General features: G+C 43.2%; 2 protein-coding genes across 7 annotated transcripts in view; one reads left to right on the plus strand and one right to left on the minus strand.

Annotated features, from left to right (window-relative positions):
• NAA38 (N-alpha-acetyltransferase 38, NatC auxiliary subunit) overlaps positions 1-23,064 on the minus strand; it is a 24,821-nt gene continuing 1,757 nt past the window's right edge. For 2 of the 6 annotated variants that reach the window (XM_059908779.1, XM_059908780.1), the window contains exons 2-5: positions 22,516-22,613; positions 1,562-1,815; positions 332-1,045; positions 1-159 (exon numbers count right to left, since the gene is read on the minus strand). In XM_059908779.1, the coding sequence (XP_059764762.1) occupies positions 47-159; positions 332-740 (522 nt within the window). In that variant the 5' untranslated portion in view covers positions 741-1,045; positions 1,562-1,815; positions 22,516-22,613 and the 3' untranslated portion in view covers positions 1-46. The remainder of the gene's footprint in view (positions 160-331; positions 1,046-1,561; positions 1,816-22,515; positions 22,614-23,064) is intronic. The other 4 variants (XM_059908784.1, XM_059908782.1, XM_059908783.1 and 1 more) reach the window with 4 other exon arrangements.
• Positions 1,319-2,994, plus strand: LOC132356055 (cytochrome b5 domain-containing protein 1). The gene is made up of 3 exons (XM_059908778.1): positions 1,319-1,777; positions 1,908-2,126; positions 2,708-2,994. Exons 1-3 carry the CDS (start codon positions 1,448-1,450, stop codon positions 2,936-2,938), a joined length of 780 nt encoding a protein of 259 aa, XP_059764761.1. The 5' UTR covers positions 1,319-1,447; the 3' UTR covers positions 2,939-2,994.

Here is a 23,064-nt window from a genome sequence, read left to right on the forward strand (position 1 = left end):
GTCGGTTACAGATTTAATGAAGTCTGAAAGGCATGCGCGATCGTGTTCAGAGATAGGGAGGCCCCGCCAGGCTCTCTCTCTGCACCTCAATAGAAACGATGTGGTGTCCAGGTACCATGGCCAGGCCCAGCACACGGGGTTCCCCGGCAGAGAAGGAATCTGGAAAGAAGAGTCAGAGCATCAGAAAGGCAGGCCAGCGTCGGCCCCGCCCCTTCTGAGCCACGACTTCTAGTCCCAGAAAATAAGGGGTGCAGCCAGGCACTTAAGGGGAAATGCTTTGCGTGAGGCTCCACCGCATTCCCAAGCGGGTGTGCATGCCCCGGGCACTGACCCGACGGCTTGAGGAACTCCTGCGCCGAGCCCAGGATAACATTGCAGTCGCGGTCGGTGCAGAGAAAGCAACCGACCAGTGTCCGTCCATCTGTCATGCGAATGCGCATAGTCTTGTTGAGCAGCGCCTCCAGCTGCTGCCTAGCGCGCGTAGCCGGTGAGTCCTCGCGCTCCCCATCTGAGTCCTGCGCGGGGCGGGACAGGCGCTCAGACCGCGCCGCCCCGGCTGCTGCCCGCCCGCGGAACCACAGCTCCCGACAGCCCGCGGGGCGCTCACACGAAGCCCAGAGGCTGCCGGGAGCTGCAGTTCCCCCTCCGTCCCCCCATCTTGCTCCCCGACGGCCCCTCAATCCCAGAACCCGAGCTAACCCCTGCGCTGGAGCTGCTTTGACGCCGGCTGCAACAGCCATTCTCCTCTCGTAGCAGCATGGTCGGTCCAGCTGCGGCCATTTGTTCCCGGGCCTCCTCCAGGCCCTTCAACTTCCTAAGAACCTTTCGGGTCCGGTGGTCTGAGATCTCGCGAGCGCTCCCGACCTGCTTTCTTTCGCGAGATCACCTCTCCTCCTCCTCCTCCTCGTCTTCGTCTCCGGCAACTGCAGAAGTCTCGCGAGCTTCTATTTCGGCGCTGCGGCTCACTGAGGCCTATTTCGCGGGATGTACCAAGATATCGCGAGAAATTTTCAACTCTAGTGTCTTACACATCCTTTAAGGAACCCTGGAATTTAGCGAGAATACCTTTTTTCATAATCACACTCCTCCCCTCCCTTGTTTTTCTGCCTCGCGAGATAGTATGTCCTAAATACTCCCTGTAGCCTAGGCCACTGTGAGTGAAAACGGAGTGTGTTCTCTTTCCCGCGGAACTCCTGAGGACACAACTCCAATTACTTGAATGCCTGAATCGGACTACGTTTCCCGTGAGCACGCGCAGCCCACGCTCCTCCTCGCCCATACAGCGTTTGATCTCAGTGGACGGTGGCCGGAAAAGGACAATGGTTTCCATGTCAACGGATAAACGCGCTCGCCTTAGCTCCCGAACCAGAGGGAGGATGCAGCAGAGAGTGCGTGCTGAAAAGCGAGGAAGCAACTAAAGGAGTCGGTGACCGATAGAGCAAGAGCCATGCCACGCCGGGGCCTAGTGGCCGGGCCAGACTTTGAGTATTTTCAGCGCCGCTATTTCACGCCGGCCGAGGTGGCCCAACATAACCAGCCGGAAGACCTCTGGGTGTCTTACCTGGGAAACGTGTACGACCTAACGCCGTTGGCACAGGAGTACAAGGGTAAGGGCCACACTTTGGGCCAGCGTCGAGGGTGTGTTTGGGGGGTGCTTGGTTCTTGGATGGCTAGCATTGACGGCAGCTGCTCCTTCCCAGGAGACCTGCTGCTGAAACCCATCGTGGAAGTTGCGGGCCAGGACATCAGTCACTGGTTTGATCCAGACACCAGAGATGTGAGTTCTGCTGGAACCTGGGGTTGGGGGGAGGGGCACTGGAGAGCGGGATGAAGAGGAAAAGCAGAGGCTAAACAGAGCCCGAGATAGTGACTACTCCGACCCTCCTCCCCCAAACCCTGCTTAAAAGATCCGCAAGCACGTAGATCCGCTGACCGGTTCCCTGAGATACCGCACCCCGTGGGGCCGCTTTCTGCACGTGCCGCCTCAGCTGCCCCGTTCGGACTGGGCCAATGATTTCGGGAAGCCTTGGTGGCAGGGGTCGCGTTACGAGGTGGGGCGGCTGTCCGCCAAGACCCGGAATATCCGCATCATTAACACGCTCACGTCGCAAGAGCACACTCTGGAGGTGAGAACTGGTGCCTGGGGGCAGGTTAGAGGGAACCGAGAATCCCAGCAAATCTCCAAGCAGATCTGCAGGCCAGCAGCTCTCCACAACCGGTGGGAGCTGTATTTTCTTTCCTTTTAGGGGTAACCGAGGAAAGAAGACCACCTACGTCCCCAGGGTTGGGAATTAAAGGTGTGGCTGGGCCACAGGGTACAAGAGACTTTTTCTTAAGCCCAGGGTGACAGTTTGTGCACCTTAGTGATGGTTGTCCTCGGAAGCTCTTACATGCTGTGTTTTTGTACAGCAATTGCAACTCGTCTCTCTTATTAGTCTACTCTATTGTGGGGATGAGGTGAGGGGGCCGTGACTTTAGGGCTATTTGTTTATTACAAGTGGCTGCCATAAAGGCAGGTAGGATTTGGGGGCCATTCGTTGCATGCTGGAGCTCCAACTTTATTTCTGGGACTGTGGAGTGCCTTAAGCTGCTCTCTGCCAAGGGAGGCACTCTGATCCCAGCTTTGGGCTCCTGGCCTTTGCTTGGGTGTGTGTGTGTTTGCTCGTTCAACCCACAATTCTGGGTGGGGTGCTTTCGTGTTCTCCAGGTGGGGGCCCTGGAATCAATGTGGGAAATCCTACACCGCTATCTCCTCTATAATGCACATGCTGCCAGCTACACATGGAAATATGAAGGGAAGAATCTGAACATGGATTATACCCTGGAAGAGAATGGTATCCGGGATCAGGAGGAAGAATTTGATTATCTCAATATGGACAGTACACTCTACACACCTGCAGTACTGCTGTACTTCAGTGATGACCTCACAGAGCTATAGAAAGGGAGATGTATGCTCATGTAGGCTCAAGACATATTTTGAGTTTAGCTGTTTCTGTGACCTGTAGGAAAAGAGGTGGGGATGGGGCGGGGAGGGCGGTACCTGGACCTAGACCTCCATTCTACTCTGGGAGCTGGCCTGAGGTTCCCATGCCCTACTGAAGTGTAAAGGTCCTATTCCTCGGGTTAGTTACAATTTACTCTGAGAAAGTTAGGAAGAATGCTAGAAGTGAATTAATTTTTAGGAATGATACAAGAAAATAAAGTATCTTAGATCATGGAGATGTAGAAGAGGATAGTCAGATAGAGCTCAGGCAGAACTTTTCGATAGTAAGAGAAAGAGAAGTCCTACACAGGGATGAGGGATGGAAGAACTTTTCTGGCAATGATGGAAATGGGATGGCTGCAGGAAGATGGGATTTACAAAGACAGGAATAGGAAATGTCTATCACTGGCCATATAAAACTGGCTAATCTCTCTTCTGAATAGTATTTGGCAGCTGAAACCCAAGAGGAACAAAGGAAGTGAATGGTCACCAGGTAATTCAGGCTAGATATTATGCTATGTGCTTTATACACCTCATTTAATACAACTATCCATAAGATACCATTACCACTACTTACAGATAAATCTTCTGAAGCTTAGTAAGATTTAATAGCACAAAAGGCACACTACTTAGTAACCAGATTGCAAACCCAGGTCTCCCCAATTCCAAAGTCTAGGTTCTTCTCAATGTCCAGGCTCACTGCACAAGGGGAACCTATAGGCCTATTGTGTAGTCAGCCGTGGTGTTGTGCTTTTTGGTTTTGTTTTTTTAGTTATTGTCTTTGGAAGGCACTTAGCAGAGTTCTACAGTGGTAGAGAGGACACAGGGAAGGCCAAGTGTCAGCTGAGTAATAGCTATTGAGGCTACTTCATGGTTAATCCCGTAGCAAAACTTTCCTCTGACTTTTCTGAGGCAAAGAGGTGGGTATATACTGATTCCAGGAAAATTAGAGTGGGAAAGGGCTCTTGGAGTGGGACACTTTAGAAGGGGGAGAAAAAAGGAGGCAACAGCATGTATATTCATGATGGGCCTGTGCCTCTGAGGGGAAGATGAGGAAGACAGGGTCGACTTTGCCAGATGGTGACTCTACAAGAAGGGGCTTGACAGAGGTGATGTAAAGAGAGGAGCTAATTAAGTCAGAAAACTCCTGGTGTTCAAAAGAGAACAACCATGGAGGGCAGTGGCCAGATTTGGTCCCCTATGACCTAAGGAGGGAAGGGGAATGAGAATCACAGGTGAATTTCTTGACAGTAGCAGGCAAAAAAGAAGCAGGGAGATGTTAGTGCATCTTCGTGGAAGGTGGCCCCCTATGAGACACTGGGTAGGCTGCAGAGGAGTGTGCTGAGGGGCTGACTATGAACGGCATGGACAGAGGTGGAGACATCTGTATCCACCTGCAGTTGTTTCATGTGTATCTTGTTTGCTCAATTAAACCCTAAACTATTTGAGAACCAAAGCTATGCTCTTGCTGTAACCCCAGCCTCAGGGCCTGTGCCTGTGGGATCTGCCCAAACTCGTCCCTCTTCCAGGGTTTCCTACTTTAGTACCTCTCGCCAGAAACACATCCCTTTCCTCACACACCCAGTCACTCTCCAAGTAGATTCTATCTCCTAAACATCTCTGGAATCCATCTTCTTTTCTCGAAGCTGTTATCATCCCCTCTGGTCTGGACTGCTGCGATAACTTCCTAACCAGTCCTCCCATTTCCTCTTCTGTCCTCCACACACAGCAGACTGAGCTCTGAAAAACAAACCTAAACATCTAACTTTCCTCCTTCAGATTCCTCAGTGGATTCCAGCTGCTTTTGGAATCAAGTGCTAAATCCAAAGACCTTGCATATATCAGCCTCTACCTTGCATCACCCCTCTTTGTTCACTGGCTTTCTGTTCACTAAAGGTTTTCTTGCCTCAGAGCCAGCACACAGGCTGTTCTCTCTGCTTACAACACTCTTCCATTTCCCACCTTGCTAATCCTACGTGTTTCTTCCTCACAGAAACTTTTCTGATTTCTCGATGCAGGTCAGGACTTTGTTAAATTTCAGAGCACTTATTACAATAGTAATGTTAAAATTATGGATGTAATTGGCTGGCTGGCTGGCTGCTAGATTGTAAGCTCATTGAGGGCAGAGATTGTGTCCATCTTGTTCACTGCTGTATTCCCAGTGTTGGACACACAGTTGCTGCTCAATAAATTCTGACTGAATGAACTCAAATGTTAAGTGAATTCCTCTGCCTCTAGTAACTAGTGGATGGGATGTTGTGTCCTGGGGGAGCAAGGTGGGACCAAGAAATAGGATGTCTGGATCCTATGCTGTCATCTCTATCCACGGGTTTCTCTTTCCTTGTTCGCCATAGATCCAAGACCAAAAATTACTCCATAGAGGTTCTTCCTCTCACCAGATTTTTGGGGCAATCGACCTGTCTTTTCTCTATATGGCCACCAGGTGGCTGTAGTCTCCTACAGAGTGAAGGGAAAAGGGGCCCGGATGAGGGAAAACACGTCCAAGTTCTAAACAGGTTAGGATTAAAGGTAGCCTGTGGAAACGTACAGGTGAGAGGGAAGGATCAGAAAAAAAGGGAAAACAACACGGGCACTATTCTATTAGCATTAGGTTTATTCCTATTTTTAATTTTTTCCATAAGCACATGCCAGGAAAGGAGTGTAGTTTGAGAAATAAAACTCACGGGATAGGACAAGGGGTCTGATTACAGGTGTGGGTATGTACAGGGTGAGGCACAGAACTATGGAAGGAATAAAGATCACAAAATTTTAAGATAATAGAGTATGTTCATTTATTCTTAGAGGGTTTTGTTTTGTTTTGTTTGTATAAAGCTTTCTACTAGGCACTACCTTGGTTCTCTAAATATCCAAGACTGGATATTTGCATGAGTATGTAAATAATGCCTCGTCCTAAAACCTAGGAAGTAAATAGAACATGACTGTAGGCCCTTTGGTAATGATCTCTTCCATTTTGTAGGGAGGTCGGGTGGTGGGTGGTATATTGAAAGGAACGTTGCCTGCCCTCAGTAAATCATAGCAGCTTCAAAGAACTCAATTTGCAAATATTTCCCACAAGGCTCAGTCACTATATGCACGTATAATTGGGGGTCATAAAAAGGTGTTATGTTCTTTGCAGGAAGCTTGCTCACTCAATGGGCTAAAACATACACACATGAAAAGGTAAATGAAAATAGTACATGGTAAAGGACCAAATTATGGTACAGAAAAAGTTTCCACCTTCATGGCAAATCACAACTGGGTTCTTAACCTGGGCCTCCAGAAATGACTTCTAAATACTGTGTGTGTGTGTGTGTGTGTGTGTGTGTGTGTGTGTGCGCGTGCAGATGTGTATTATCTTGGAGAAGGGTGCTGTAATTTCCATCAGTCTCAAAATGGCCCAAACCCCTGCCCCTGAAATAGTACACACACAAGCACAATAGTAAAGACCCTCAAAAGTAAAATATCAAAGGTGACAATACGATGTGGTTCCTGGATTCCTGGCACCTGCCTCAATGGTCTACTTCAACCTGATACACCTGTGTTCCCATGGCAGCAATTCCTAAAACTTTAAGCCTTGGGGCTAAGTTTATAACTAGTCTGAAACATTTTACTGCCTCAAATTCTGATCTGGACATACCTTGGAGCTGAGTGAGGGGATCTATCATTTGGACTTGGGACCATAACACCAAGTCATGACATCAAGATAAGGTTAATGTACCCAGTCCCCACAGCTGAGTTTAGATAAACCACATAGATGTGTTGATAATGGGAGAACAGCCACTTTATGATGGAGCAGCAAGAGTGCATGGAGGCTTAGCTGTAGAGAAAGCAGACAATCTGAAACCTGAATGATCTTGGAAGTCAAAGATTAAGCATTCAAAATACAAATAGATATGCAGTCCAAGTACTGGGAAACACTCACACACACAAAAGCTGGTGGATGAATAAGTGAACTGAGGCCATTAAAATGGGATCAGGGGTCAAGAAGGTTGAGACGAGGAACAATATGGATGAGACACTGCTAGAATTAAGTCCCTTTCTTACTGGGAGCAGCCCAGCTCCCGCCCTTTGGGAGCTTAATGTTTAGTGGGAACTTGGGCATCCAGTTTCAATCATCTGACTTAATCATCTCTGTATCCCCAACAGCCATATAATGTCTGGCATAGAGTGGCAATAAATACATGGTTGTTTCAGGAATGAATGGTAAATGTAACCCCCACTACTTGAAATACGTGAACTCAGGAGTCAAATATATTCAGATACTGTGGTGTCCCTTGCTACTTGCCCACTCTCACTATTTGAAGAGAGCAGAAGAGATCTGGATAGTGAGTGACATTTGTGCTGATAAATTCTTCCAGTCCTCCTAGAGAACAGTAAGGAGGAAATATTTCCTTGCCCTTAATGAACAGCCTATAGGAGTAGATATTACTCTACCACAGTGTATCAGGTGAGAATGTATTTGGCTGCAAGTAACAGAAGGCTGAGCTGGGGCTTAACTATAAAGGGTTAAATTTTCTCACATAATGAGAGAGTTTGTGGTGTAGTGACTCCACTAGATAGACAGTTCATCAACATCACAGGTTGCTCCTGTTTTTGTCTTATGATTATCTCCTTTTTGGTTGCTCTACTTCCTGTCTGTATTGTGGGCAGGAAGGAGGAAGAGGGGAAGGATGAAAGGGCAGTGCCTAAATCAAAGCAAAAAATTTTCCCAGACATCCTTAGCAGAACTTTGACTACGTCTCATTGATAGGACATGTGTTACACAATGACCCTTAGCTGCAAGGGAGTCTGGGACAGTATTTTGTATTGACATCCACAACAAAAGCAGGGACCACTACTGTGGAATGAGAAGGGATACTGGATAGGAACTAGTGATGTCTTCCACAAGAAGTGTGAAAGTGCTATTCATCCATTCATTAACAAAAAAAGTTATTAATAAGCACTTTGTGCCAGGTACTGTTCCAGGTACTGGGGATACAGCAGTGAATGAGACAGGCAAGGTTCCTGCATTACTGGGACTTATACTCTGGTGGGATAAAAAAACATGTAGACAAGATCATTTCAGATAGTGCTAAAAGCTCTATATTATGTATGTGTATATACACATATACATATATGAATACATATACATATATATATACACACACACACACAAATACCAAAAGTACTATAAAGACAAAGAAACAGAATTACAAGAGACAGTGATGGTTGAATGATCAGAGACTTGCCTGAGATAATCACAAAGACTGATCTGTATCACCTGTAGATCTGCATTTACCTGCATTAATCACTTAATCATCATAACAAACTTAAAATACTGTTTTTACTTACACTGAAGAAAGAAGGAGACTGAAGCACAGAGAGGTTAAGTAACTTGCCAAAGGTCATACTAAGCAGCAAAGGTGGGCTTTGAAACAAGACAGTCATAGGCCACCCACTTAACCACTGAGTGGCATCACCTCCCTGCATGACAAACATAGGCTGCTGTTCTAGTCACCTACTGCTGCTTAACAAAACCATCCCAAGACTTAAGTGCCTTCAAACAACCACCATCATTTATTTTGCTAATGAGTCTGTAATTTGGGCAGGGTTCAGTGGGGACAGCTCATTTCCATTCCAAAAGGCATCAACTGGGTGGGTTACTAGAAGCTGGAGAATTCACTTTCAAAATGGTTCACTCAATGGCTGGCAAGTTGATGCTGTCTACGGATTCTTCTCCGTGAAGACCCCATTCTCAGGGCAGCTTGGGCTTCCTCATAGCATGGTAGCTGGGTTCCAAGAGCAAGTGTCCCAAGAGAACCAGGAGGAGCCTCAAGCACCTTTTTTTTTTTAGACTTAGTCACCTTGCTTTTTTTTTTTAAACATCTTTATTGGAGTATAATTGCTTTACAATGGTGTGTTAGTTTCTGCTTTATAACAAAGTGAATCAGTTATACATATACATATGTTCCCATATCTCTTCCCTCTTGCATCTCCCTCCCTCCCACCCTCAAGCACCTTTTATAACCTCACCTCAAATCCAAGGGGAAGGAACTAGACCTCACTTTTCAGTGGGAAGAGTGTCAAAGTCACACTGTAATAAGAGCATGCTGGATGTGAGTTGTTATTGTGGCCATTTCTGGAAAATACAATTGACCACAGATGCACTGGAGGCAAAAGGAGGAATATCCAATCAGTCTCGGGTAGGAGGGGACTGCTGAGTCTTTCTTGAAAACCAAAGTTGGAATCCTGGCCCCACCATCCATTTATTCAATTCATTAACCTAATACTGAGCATCTGCTATGTATCAGGAACAATTCTGGACTCTGTGAATACACTAAATAAGAAGACATAATTTCTGCCCTCAAGGAGCTTACAGGTTAGTGGGAGATTCAGAGAAGTTTGTGAGCCTCTTTTCACCTTGCTTCTACTTATATAAAGCAGCCAAGGGAAGTTTTGTTTGCTTTTTTGTTTTTTGCTTTTAATTGGAGTATAGTTGATTTACAATGTTGTGTTAGTTTCAGGTGTACAGCAAAGTGGATCAGTTATACATAGACATATATCCACTCTTTTTTAGATTCTTTTCCCATATAGGTCATTACAGAGTACTGAGTAGAGCTCCCTGTGCTCTACAGTAGGTCCTTAAGGGGAAGCTTTTAAAGTTCCCCTGTTTAAAGTCTTCAAAGGCTTCCAACTCCTCTTAAGAGGACATAGGACACCCTTACTGTTGTCCACAAGGTCCTGCATGATTTGCCTCTTCCAGGCTCTTTTTTTTATTTTTAATTTATTTTATTGAAGTATAGTTGATTGACAATGTTATGTTAATTTCTACTATACAGTAAGTGATTCAGTTATATATGTGTGTGCGTGTATATATATATATACGCGCACACACATACATACACATATACACACACATTCTTTTTCATCTTCTTTTCCATTATCATTTATTACAGGATATTGAATATAGTTCCCTGTGCTATACAGTAGGACCTTGTCTTTTGTCCATTCCATTTATAATAATTTGCATCTGCTAATCCAAAACACCCAATCCATCCTTTCCCCCCTGCCCAAGCCCCTTCTTTATCTCCCTGTTGGCCTTTCAGTTTCTGACACTCCCCCAAGCTCCTTTCTGCCAGGGCCTTCTCACATGCTGTTTCTCTGCATGGGACACTCCACCCTCCACTCATCACCTGGCCAACTCCTGCCCCTTAAAGGCTTTGCTTAAATGATGTTTGTTTATTTATTTATTTATTTATTTATTTATTTATTTATTTATTTATTGATGGCTGTGTTGGGTCTTCGTTTCTGTGCGAGGGCTTTCTCTAGTTGTGGCAAGCGGGGGGCCACTCTTCATCGCGGTGCGCAGGCCTCTCACTGTCGCGGCCTCTCTTGTTGCGGAGCACAGGCTCCAGACGCGCAGGCTCAGTAGTTGTGGCTCACGGGCCCAGTTGCTCCGCAGCATGTGGGATCTTCCCGGACCAGGGCTCGAACCCGTGTCCCCTGCATTGGCAGGCAGATTCTCAACCACTGTGCCACCAGGGAAGCCCAAGGCTTTGCTTAAATGTCACTTTCTCAGAGAAATGCCTTGGGAATATCTAAACCCAGTCTGGGGAGATCAGGGAAGGCTTTCTGGAGAACATCATCTCAAGCTGAGACTGGCAGGACAAGGAGGAGGTAGCCAAGTGAAGAAGTGAGAGAGGGTAAGGAGGAAGAGTAAACAGCATGAGGAGCGCATAGTTTGGCAGTGAGAGTGTGTGGAGAGCTCAGACGCAGAAGCAAGTGCAGAACGGTAAAGCCAAGAGGAGATGGGAGGCCTGAAGAGGGTGGGCAGTGAGAGACATTGAGGCCAGACCAGGTCCTGCGAGACTTTGTAAATCAGGTTAAGCTTTTTTTTTTAATTGAGATATAGTTCACATACTGTAAAATTCACCCTTTTAAAGTGTACAATTCAAGGTTAAGGGTTTTATAAGGAGAATGTCACGATCAGAATTGCATTTTTGAAAGGTGACTTGACTACAATGTCAAGAGAGAATGGATCGGAGGGGACAAAAAGAGAGGAGAGAGTGGAGACAGGGAGACTGATGCTATTGCAGCAGTCCAGGAAAGAGATGAAGGTGGCCGGAATGAGGTTAGTTAGTGGCAGTGGAGATCAGAGAAGATAAACTGAAGTTAAGAGAGAATTACACAACTCAATAATTTATCGGGAGGGGGTCTGAGGCAGAGGGAGGAGTCAAGGATGACACCCAAGTTTCTGGCCTGGGTGGAGGAGGATGAGTCCACTGACAGAGGAGGGAAACGCTTGGAAGAAGAGTTTCATGGGGAAGGAAGATGATGTGTTTTTAGTTAGCTATCTGAAGTAACTCCAGGACATGGAAATACAGATGTCCAGATCTTACCAGATATGTGGTACGAGATCCTAAATAGAGCTCTCAGCTAGAGTTAAAGGTTTGGGAATTACCCTCAGTGAGTAACTGTCAACCAAAGTCAAGGATGAGATCACCTCAAGAATAAAGTGTGATCTACATGCAAGGCCTGGGAGGAACAATACCTAAGGGAGGGGAGGAGATGGAGACTCAGAAGTACGAGCCAAAGTGGTGAGAGAGACCCTGGAAAACGGTGCCAGGGAAGCCAAAGAGAGAGTATTTGAGAGGAGGGAATGGTAAACAGTGTGAAATGTCACATAGTCAAGTAAGGTGAGGACTTGAGCATCCACAGATTTAGTGAACAGCACAACAGTGGTGTGTTAGAGAAGTCAGACAGTAGATGGATGAGGTATGAATGAGGTCTTCACAGAAGAAATCCAGCTGCAGAGGGAGGAGTTTTCTGGCTTTGTAACTATGCACAGAATACTTTTCTTCTTTTAGATTCCATTTCTTCAATCACAAAATATGAACAATAGAAGTAAGGATTCACTGAGGACAACAGGCATAAGCCAGGACATGGTCACTTAAAAAGAAGCTACCTTACATTGTTGTTGAGAAGATTAAATATAAGGTACGGGGAAATGCCCAGCAGTACAAAAGGTCCTTGGGACAGGCACTCGAAATGTTTAGTTTTCTTTCCTTTCCTTGTGCTAGCCATTCTTTATTTAGTAATGAATGCTTCCCTTGGGATTTCCTGAGATTCCACACTATTCAGCATCCAGGGAACATCTGTCATGATTAGGAAATTAGTAGACCGTATCTGTGACTAACATTTGGTTTCTAACCTAACAACAGTGTTTGTGCCTCTATTGGGAGAAGTGAGTATAGTAAAATGTGGTTTGTTTCATATCATACCAGAGTTGAGCTTATTTAAATAAAGCAGGGGAAAGCAAGGAAATGGGGCAACTATTGGGAACAAGAATAACTAAAGTCAGCCCTTTGCTCCTTCAGCTTAAGGTGTTATTCATAACCCAGGTTGTCAATCCTCTCACCTTACAAGCATCTTAAGTGAATCTCTCTGAAGTGAGAAATGGCTAATAGTAAATGTGACTGTTTAGAACACTAGCTACCAACTATCAAGCGCCTTATAGCCAGTGCTTTATGTAAGTTAGCTCAAAATCTTCACTACAGCCATGTGAGGTAGGCATTAATATCCCTGTTTGACAGATAAGGGAGCTGAGACTTGAGGGATAAGTTGCTTGCCCAGGGTTACTGTTAGTAAGTGGCAGAACTTGGATTTCAGGTGCTACCTGAATCCAGAGCTCAAACTCTTCCTCTGATGGAGGCAGTGAATAACTTCATTACTTGGCTCTGGAATACATTTTAGGAGTTATATAGTTTGGGAATATAGCACCTTTTTAAAAAAATCAGTCAATTTTAATTTACTAATCATATCCAATTTAGTCTGAAATTAACTCTCCCAATCCAGAGAGCTAGGTGGGGAAAAGGCCCACGAGCAAGCAAAGGGGCAGGAGGATGACAGCTTGGGGTTCGCCAGGAAAGGTGTCAAGGCAGTTCTGCTGAAATAACCAGGGCTTAACAGTAGGTGGAAAGCAAGGTATTCTGGCTGGCCAGTCAGTGAAAACCTATTAAGAAATTGTTAAAAGGCAATGTCAAAGGGGAAAAAAAATGTTTGGTTTTTGCCATTTTGTATAGGACTGTTATATTGTTTCCATCATAGTGGTCAATCAAAGCAGGTCTAAAAGAAACTGGGAGGGAATTCCCTGGCGGTCCAGTGGTTGGGACTCTGCTTTCACTGCCGAGGGCGCAGGTTCGATCCCTGGTTGAGGAACTAAGATCCTGCATGCGTCGCAGCCTGGCCCAAAACTGGAAAAAGACAAAGATAACAATTTGGGGCCAAATCTTCCTTTTCTTCTTCTTTTTTTTTTTGGTCACACTGACCAGACCCTAACCCCTGCATCGGGAGCGCAGAGTCTTAACCACTGGACCGCCAGGGAAATCCCTTCCTTTTCTTCTTAAGGTATCCCCTTTACTCAATGAATAGCAAAGGAAAGGATTTAGCTAAAAGGCAGCAACAGAAGTAAATATGAGCAGATGTGAGATCATAGACTCACACAGATCACAAAGACTATTTCAAGAAGGGGGTGTTCAAGTTAAGAACTCAGAAATTTCCTCTTAATTCAGTAACCAGGTTGTTGGTCATCTTGTGAAAGCAGTTTCTGCAGAGAGGTTGGGCAGAGGGTTGGAAAATGAGTAGGCAAGTAAAGCAGACTGAGTGTAAACAATTCTTTCAAGAAGCGTGGCTGTGAGTGGGCACAGCGAGGTAGGGTGGCAGCTTACGGGTCCAGAGTGTCTCTTTTAAAGTTGGGAGATTTGAGTACATTTAAATGTGGTTGTGAAGCAGCAAGTAGGATGGGAGATAAAGGAGAGTTAGGGGATCACTGTTAACCATTACACCCTAAGAAGGTGGCAAGGCTGGGAGCCAGAGCCCAAGTGTAGGTATTAGCTTCGGACAGGATAGAAGGGAGGAAAGGACAAATATGAATACCGTTAAATATGTAGTCTTAGTGTCAGTATTTCAAGGGAGTTCTCATCTGATGATCTGTCTCCTAGAGGGAGACGATAAGATGTTCTACTGAAGCATAAGGCGGAGGAGGTTTGAGGAATTTGAGGAAGGTTTGAAAAAGTCACCATGGAGAACTGAAAGGAAGCTGACTAGGAAAAAGGATTTCTGAGCAGGGACACTAATCTGGAGTGGTCATGGTGTTCCTGACACCATGTGGTCATGCAAAGTGCTCCTGAGTGTAAACAGACAGCCGAAGTGATCCAAGGTTGGGGGTTTGCAAGAGGTAAATAAAGAGGGTGCTGAGACGCAGGCAGCAGAGTGGCTGAAATGACAGACCATGGAATCTAAGTTGGACAGGGAAGGAGGGGAGAACATGGTAGAGCTGATTAGGAGAAAATGGAAGAATTAAGGGATTACAGGGTCTCATGGGTCCAAGAATAGTGAATAAATGAGAGAGCTGGAAGGATAGAAAGCTGTAGCCAAAGTAGGAGGCTTGAATTTAATATTTCAGAAGAGGTAAGAATTTACTATTTCCTAGAGGTGGGAGAGAGAAGTGGAATGGTGAGAAAGGTCTCTGGTTACAGCATCGAGGGCAGGACTGAGCCAAGCGGCAGTCTTCAACGAATGAGGGGAATGATCGGGAGGAAAGCAGATGACAGCCAAGGAGAGAAGTGGAGGGGTAAACAGCCGGACTGCTGGAGCCTTAAAGAAATAGGGGCTTTTCACACAAGATGAGAAACAACCTTGCAGAAAAAGAATTAGATTCCTTCAGATATGAGGTCTGTACCTATGTTTATTTTCCATATTACTGTGTTTTAAACTTTTTGGGACTACCAAACTTGATGAACAAATGTTAGATACTATCTCCTGTTCTCTCTCTCTCCATATATTTTTAAGATTATTTTTTTAAACTTGAAAAGATTTTTAAATTTTCATTATAGAATATGTGTTACTTACAGAAAGTTCCAGGTAGAGAAGCATAAAGATGCAAAACAAAAATCACTCTTATTCCTATCACTCAGCAGAAACCAGTATTAACATTCTAACCACTTCCTTCTAGTATTTTCCTACATGGTTGTGATTATACTACACATATGGCTTTATATTGTTTTATGCAATTAACATTAGATCATAAGAATTTGCTCATGTCATTCTGTCAGTGTGGCAAAAGGTCAACAATCCGTAAATCCAGGTGAAGAGTATATGGGTATTCACTGTACTTCTTCAACTTTTCTGTAGGCTTGAAGTTTTTCAAAATTAAGAAGTTACAGGTGGGGGGGAGGGATAAATTAGGAGTTTGGGATTAACAGATACACACTACTATATATAAAATAGATAAACAACAAGGACCTACTGTATAACACAGGGAACTATATTCAGTATCTTGTAATAACCTATAACGGAAAAGAATCTGAAAAAGAATATATATATAAGTATATAACTGAATCACTTTGCTGTACACCTGAAACATTGTAAATCAACTGTACTTAAATTAAAAAGAAAAAAAAGTTACAGGTGGGAAGGGAACTAATCACAAAGAAAAAACAAGTGAATGATAACACAAGATTCAGGATACTGGTAGGGCAGGGGGCAGGAGAGGAATGTGAAATATGGAAGACCATTACGAGGCTTCAAAGATGTTACTAATGTTATATTTATTAAACTGATACTGAATACATGTGTTCATTTTAATATTCTTTGTGGTTGATGTATGTTATACATACTTTTTTGGACCTGTGAAATAGTTCTCAACAATAGATATAATTTTTTAAATTAAAAACCTCCTTTCTGGGCTTCCCTGGTGGCGCAGGGGTTCAGAATCTGCTTGCCAATGCAGGGTACACGGGTTCGAGCCCTGGTCCAGGAAGATTCCACGTGCCGTGGAGCAACTAAGCCCGTGTGCCACAACTACTGAGCCTGCGTGCCCTAGAGCCCACGAGCCACAACTACTGAGCCCGTGCGCCTAGAGCCCATGCTCTGCAACAAGAGAAGCCACTGCAATGAGAAGCCCGCGCACTGCAACAAAGAGTACCCCTGCTCGCTGCAACTAGCCTGTGCGCAGTAACGAAGACCCAACGCAGCCAAATATAAAATAAATTTATAAAAACAAACAAAACAAAACAAAAAAACCTCCTTTCTGTCATGAACTTACCACTCCAGCTGTATGAGGTCCACATACTACTTGCTGAATAGTTTCTTACTCAACCTAAACTGCCCTTCTTCCTCCTCTCTGCTATATAGGTCTTAGTTATGTTTTGGGGCCTACTTCAAGTACAACTACATATGAAAGTCCTTCAGTCCCCCTCCCCTCCCCTCCCTAAGAGCTCTCTTCTCTGAACTCTCAGATTTTTACAGCCCAAAGCAATCATCACTACCACATATCCTTAATTAACTTTTTTGTGTGTTTATTTCTGATCTCAAATGTCTCTCCTCCCTCCACCTAACTAATCCCTTGGTCACTAAAAAATTTTCAAGTTGCTTTAAAAGATGCACAATGAAAAACAATGAAAAAATATGTTTCCCTTCCCAGTGGTAATGACTACAGTTTCTTGTGTATTCTTCCAGGAATATTCTATGGAAATTCACATTTTTTTTCCCTTTCATCAATGGTACCATATTATACATGCTCTTCTACAACTTTCCTTTCTTCCCTTCATATTTTAATTAGTTTTTAAACCAGAACCTCACTAATGTCCTCTAAAGTCTAACTACATTACACACATTGATTATACTTTGCTTCCATACTTTTCTCCTCAAAGAACGAGAAATTAGTGAGGCATGATTTCTTTAGAGAAATCACACTACTTTTTGTCCCATTTGGCTTCATTTGTTAATGTAATCATGAGGCTACATAAATTTGTTTACACAAGTAAATACTGTAAAAATTCAAAATTATCAATAAAGCTAAATATCCCCCTTGACTATTATTTCCCAAAAGTAACCACTGTGACCAATTTGGTATGTATATGTCCAGAATTTTTAAAAGAAATTTACATACATATAAATGTATCTGTAGAAACATAGTATTGTTTTTAGTTTCTCTGAACATAAATGATATCATAATGTATATACTGTTTTGCAGCATGCCTTTTTCCATTCAACAATATAGTAAAGAATCTTACTATGTAGATGTAACTCATTTTTCTTGACTGATGTATAGTTTATTTAGTTATTCATTACTGTTGGAAATTTAGAGTGTTTCCAATTTTTTGCTATTACAAACAACGTTGTAATGAACATCTTTGTATGTGTCACCTCATGCACGAGTGTGATGACTATTTCTCTAGGGTAGATGATAAGAGGTGGAACTCTGTATCAGAAAACATGTAAGTTTAACAATGTACTAGATAAATTAAGTTGACCATTGCCAGTTCTGTAGTATAGCTGTTATAAATAAGTTATACATGTGACCATCAATTTTACGTATTAGTTCCTTTAAAACCCTAGGACATCCATTGACTTATAAGTCATTTAGTATATAGAACAAAGAACAGCAGACTAGAAATTGGAAGATACAGGTTCAAATTCTGGTTCTGTCCCTAACAACAAACTTGATCTTAGGCAATCCTTTCAACATCTGGGCCCCAGTTTCTGTACCTACAAAATTAGATGAAAGTGATGTTTCCTAAAATATGGTACCTATACCACTGGTAGCATGCAAGATGCTTTTATTTTTATTGACTTTTAATAATTATTTGTATTTTAAAATAAATCAGGAAAATTATAATTACCTTATCAAATCAAGGATTTATGGATATTATTTCTTAGTTATATAAAATTTGCTTTTTAAAGGACATTTGTTTAAGTTAAAGTGAATTGAAAAAGGAAAATAGTATGCATATAATAGTATAGGTGGCATGTAAATATGGCAAGTCATGACTATGATACATGAAGGACTGAGGTTTCTTACTTCATGAAATCTAGAAGAGGTTAGATTAAAGCAGTAGATCCCAGACTTTTAGATTACAGTGACCAGTAAAACATTAAAAAAAAAAAAGTTAGTGATCAACATGGAGTTCCTGACTTTTTATTGCGCTAATTAATGACATTAAGAACAAAACCAAACCTATATACCCATCACCATTACTTAACAGAAAGATATTAAAAATATTATTTTGTAACTATAAAACAAGTACCTGTATGTTGAAAAATTTTCAAGTTGTACAGAAGTATAAAAACTCATTTTCTTTCTCCTTCTCTCTCCCTATAAAATCTATCATGGACATCCTTCTAACACAGATCTACCTCATTTTTAGAACATTTTAAATAAACATAATATACTGCTAAATACATTAGCATATATATACATATATATTACATATTTGTTTCATATAAATATAGCATATTACACATTTTATATAAAAATATATGAGAAATATATAATCTCAGAACAAAGGACAGAGCTCCCCAGGAAAGGACAGGTGGCAACCTTACTTAGCCATCTAAACACTGGTTTAGATGACCTTCTGTCTCTAAAATTCCATGATTAAGCCTCGAAAATCCTCAGCATTTACATGCTTTTCATTATTACCACTAACTTCTGTATTTCAAAAGATAACTAGGAATCTCTTTAACATCTCCTTCGGTAGAAAATCACAGACTGCAAAGTGCTTTTTCAGTCCTTTGATCTTGTTGCATGAGTTCATGCCTGTGCTCTATCAGTCATTCTCACTGGTTCCCTACATCAGGGTTTTAACCTGGGCTCCATAGGTTTCAGGATAACATATGTGGTATTTTGTGTAGATACTGTTTTTCTGGAGGAAGGGGTTTATAACTTTCTATGATCCAAAAAAAAGGTTAGAAACTATAGCTTTGGATGTTTCTAGCTTTTTTTTAAATAAATAATCTTATTATTGGCTTGGGAGTCCCTTACAATTTTTTTCTTGTTCTTTTTTTTTTGCAGCAGCAGCAGGGGTTGGCATCTAATTTCTGGTTTGCATTTGACAGCTGTATTCCTGAGTTCCTGTTCTCACTTTCTTAATGGTCTTCTCATTAAAAACAAAAAAATTCTCTCCTACCAAATAGTTATACGGTATTTTAATTTTTTATTTTATTTTTATTTTTTGAAGTACAGAAAGATAGAAAAAAGCAGAGTGGTGCCCACTTTGGAACTGACAGGCAGGGACACAGGCAGCTAGAGAGAGCAAGACACACAGGCACATATAAAAGGCCTCAGGACAGACAGAATAGACAGCTAAAAGAAACAGAGAGGAACCTGGAAACACAGAAGGAGAGACACAAGAACTGAGCACACAGAGAAGAAGCAAGGCAAAAAAACCCAGACAAGCTGGCAAGGAGAGAAAGGAGAATTAATGACAGAGAGACAGAGAGGCAGGCAAGATCACCAAGAGGGACGCAGACAGACAAACAGAAAGGGGGAGAGAGAGAGAAGAAAAGCAGACAGAGAAAGAAAACAATAAACAAAGAAAGAAGACAAAGTGATAATAGCGTTTTATACTACACAGTGCATTATAATTTATAAAGTGCTATCACATACATTATTGCAGGCAGACAGGGAGAATCCAGCAGACAGATGGGGTGATGGAGGGATACAGGCCAATCAGACAGAAGAGAGGGAAGGTGGCCAATCAGAAAGAGAGGCTAGAATGGAGCCCAACACAGACAGTTAAGAGGAAAGACAGAACCAAGAAAAGAGAAGTGAGAGAGGAAGAGAGGGAAAAAGAGGAGAGAGACAGAGATAGAGGCTGAAACAGTTAAATTCAGGAATACAGGCAGTGAAAAAGCAAAAATGAAAGAACAGTGCATTGTGTGTAGAAGTTTTATCATCATCTTTCTGAAGACACCTGGATAGAGGGTGTTGTCTGTGCTTCCCCCAAGGAGTTATAACATCTCTAAGGTGGCATGTGATAGGAGCCAGAAGGAAGGATGAAAAAGGGAGAAAGTTTTAGTAAGAAGCAGAGTTTTTTAGACTAGGAGGAAGACAAACTTCTTGGACAGGCCTAGGTCAACAGCCTAAGAGTACTGCTGAACCTAAAAGGATCTAGATTCATATTCCTTTAAAGAATTCATATAAACTGGGAAAAGCAGAGTGGGCCCCTATCTACTCCATGGGCATGTAAGCTCAGCTTACAAACCATCTGTACTTATTAATTGTTCCTATATTTACAAGGTATTTTTCAGTACTACCAGTGCTTTCATGGTTTTTCTCAATTAATACATAGTTCAGTGATGAAGAGACCAGCAATGGCGTGTGGCCATCAGGACAACTCCAGACGCAGAGCAGAACAGGATATTAGGAGAGAGCACGCCCTTCCTAAGCACACCTCAGGTCCTGGTAGTAAAAGCGTGTAACTAGCAAGCAGTCAATCAAAAAGACAAGTACCATAAAACAGAATCAAAAAAACAAGAAGCAAGAAATGGCAAGCCCAGTGAAATAGGAAGGAGGACTGACAGACTGACAGAGGAAGAAGCATCCAGCAAAACTGGGAGAGAATTTGGAAGGAGTGCAGCAAAAAGCAATCAGACATATATGTGTAGACTCTTCTCTCGAACAAGATCCAAGAAATGTGTAGTGACTACCTCAGAGGAGAGGAAGTGGGGGGTAGGAGGGAGGCTTGCTCTCATACAGGATACTTTTAGTACTTTAAAAATTTTGTACCATGTGTATGCACTATCTATGTAAAAGCTGATAGAAAAAGGAGGAGAAAAAAAGCAAGCAGAGATGTGGACAGCAAGAGCCAGCCAGGCAGACAGATAGCAAAAAAGCAGAAAGACAAGGAGAGACTGGGAAAATGGCAAAAAGATTGAGGCAGGCAGACTGTGTGAGGGGCCATAAAGATAAAAAGAAAAAGAAAGAACTGAAACAGAGGCAAGCAGTGAGAGAAGGCAGGGTAGGGGATATGGCAAGAAGGCAGGTAAGACTTTGGGGCAAGGGGGTCACTGGCAGGTCTGTGGTAGCGAGACTATCAGCATTGATGGGATGCTGGAATAGGGGAAGCCAAGGGAGAAAATGCTGATAAGCAGACACACTAAAAAGATACAAGCTTTAAACAGTGGGACAGCAGCAAGCAAGTAGAGTAGACAGGCAAGAAGACACACATAAAGGGAGGCCAGGAAAAAGCATGAACTAAATAGACACAAAGAAGAGAAGGAACAAGTAGAAGGCAAGATAAGAGGCAAACCGAGACAGGGAACCATGGTAGGGACTGGAAGGTAGACAAACCAAGAGACGGAGACTAAAAAAGTGATAAGAGTCAGGCAGGCGGGGAGACAGATGGCTAGAGAGAGAGTGGTGGGCAAACAGCCAGAGAAGCAGACAGACAACCAGAGAGAGAAAGAGGCTGCCAGCCAGTCAGGGAGGAGCAGACAGGCAGGCAGGCAGGCAGGCAGACACCATAATAGGAGCAAGCAGGTAGAGAGGCAGGCGGAAACAAGGATAGAAGAAGAAAAATCAAGAGATCCGTAGGGAGAGAAAAGAGAACAGGTGATGCAGGCAGGCAGAGGGGGAGATGGACAAGAGGGAGGATCAGGCAAACTAACAGATCCATATGCAAAGCGCACTCGAGAGAATGATGAATGTTTGTACAGGGATGCACACAGCCACCTTTCGCCCCCCACACCTGCAGCTCATGGCACACGTGGCAGGCAGGCAGGCAGAGGCGCTCAGCACAGAGGGAGAGGGCGCAGCATGCATGATGCGCAGGGCTGCCCACATGCACGTGGGGACACTCTTCCCAGACACACACAGAGAGGCCAGAAAGAGGGGGAGTCAGGCACACATGAGGAAGAGGCACACGCAGTCAGAGCCTGGAAGACAGAAGTAAACAGAAAGAAGACAGAGACGGAAAGTCACTTAGAGGTGACAGAGCCTGAGAGTCAAGGGATGAGAAAGGACAGTCTCGGTAAAAAACAAAGACACACGTACACAGAAGCCCATGTACAGAAAGAGTGGGATACCCAGATGAACTAGTACACAGGGACCGAGAAAGAGGACGTAACAAAATCAAATGGAAGAGGAATAAGAGTTACACTCAGTACCGGAATGATATGGGAGCAGAAACAAGAGAACTCCAAAGTCCAGGTTAAGAAAAAGATGGAAATCAATGTTCAATAAAGAGCATTAGCTGGGATTGGGAGGTGGCACATCAATAAAGAATACTTAAACCTTGTAAGCAAAAATATGCCCTGTCACTATCTATTACTTTCTGGTTGCTGCCTACCTACCCCTCCTTCTTAAGGTACTCCCAAACCCTGCAGGGGCTGCTGGGTGGCTGGCAGCTATACTCAAGAGACAGAGAAATAACCCAGGAGAGAAATGATTCCACAGGCATGGGATGGGAAGCAAGGAAAAGGTCAAAGTGAGATCAAAAGAATGGGAGGAAACTGTAGTAAGAAAAGGGTGACAAGAACGAAATAGGGTTGAACTGAGCTATTTGCCCTTCTTCCTTTGCTAGCATTGCTGAACTGGCAAGTTTTATTTTATGACTTCTCTGACCAAATCTCTGGATGAGAAAGCTACTTGTGGACTCCTTTTCAACCTTCCATCTGATTCCTGATACCACTTTAAAGATAAACATTGGGGTACAGTGGGAAACCATGGGTCAGAAAGTCAGATGAAAATGTGAGTGTTAACCCCCTACCTCTTTCTTTTTCTCAGTCCCAGTTACTTCTCTTTTTCATGGTACCTCAGTTTCTTCCACTCTATCAGTGTTGGAGATCATGGAGGAGGGGAAATATACTGAAACAGGAGAAAAGAGAAAATAATTTCACAATCTTCAGACTTAAAAGAGAAAATAATTTCACAATCTTCAGACTTAACTCTTTCCCCTTTATTCTAAAAATCTGTTCTATTTACCCCCTAATTTAATTTCCCACATCAGATGAATTTTATATTCAAGTAATTGGGGGAGGGGAAGGCGAGGTAAAGGAGAAAAGAGTGAGGATAAAATTTACAATTATAAATCACTGAAAAGGCTGGGCAAAGGGGAGAATCAAACATGGACTCCTTTGAAAAAAACTCAATCATCGTATCTATTCATATCTCTCCCCCAAAAGTCACTAGGATTTCTATCACTTCTTTAAAGAAAGAAAAAAAAATTCCAGTACCCCTTCTCACTTAAAACATACACAATTAAATGCGTTTTGACTTCAATGAGGTATGTAGAAAGAGAGTTACATATAAACATATA

The sequence above is a fragment of the Balaenoptera ricei genome, chromosome 20, assembly GCF_028023285.1.
Source record: "Balaenoptera ricei isolate mBalRic1 chromosome 20, mBalRic1.hap2, whole genome shotgun sequence".
Classification (NCBI taxonomy): domain Eukaryota; kingdom Metazoa; phylum Chordata; class Mammalia; order Artiodactyla; family Balaenopteridae; genus Balaenoptera; species Balaenoptera ricei.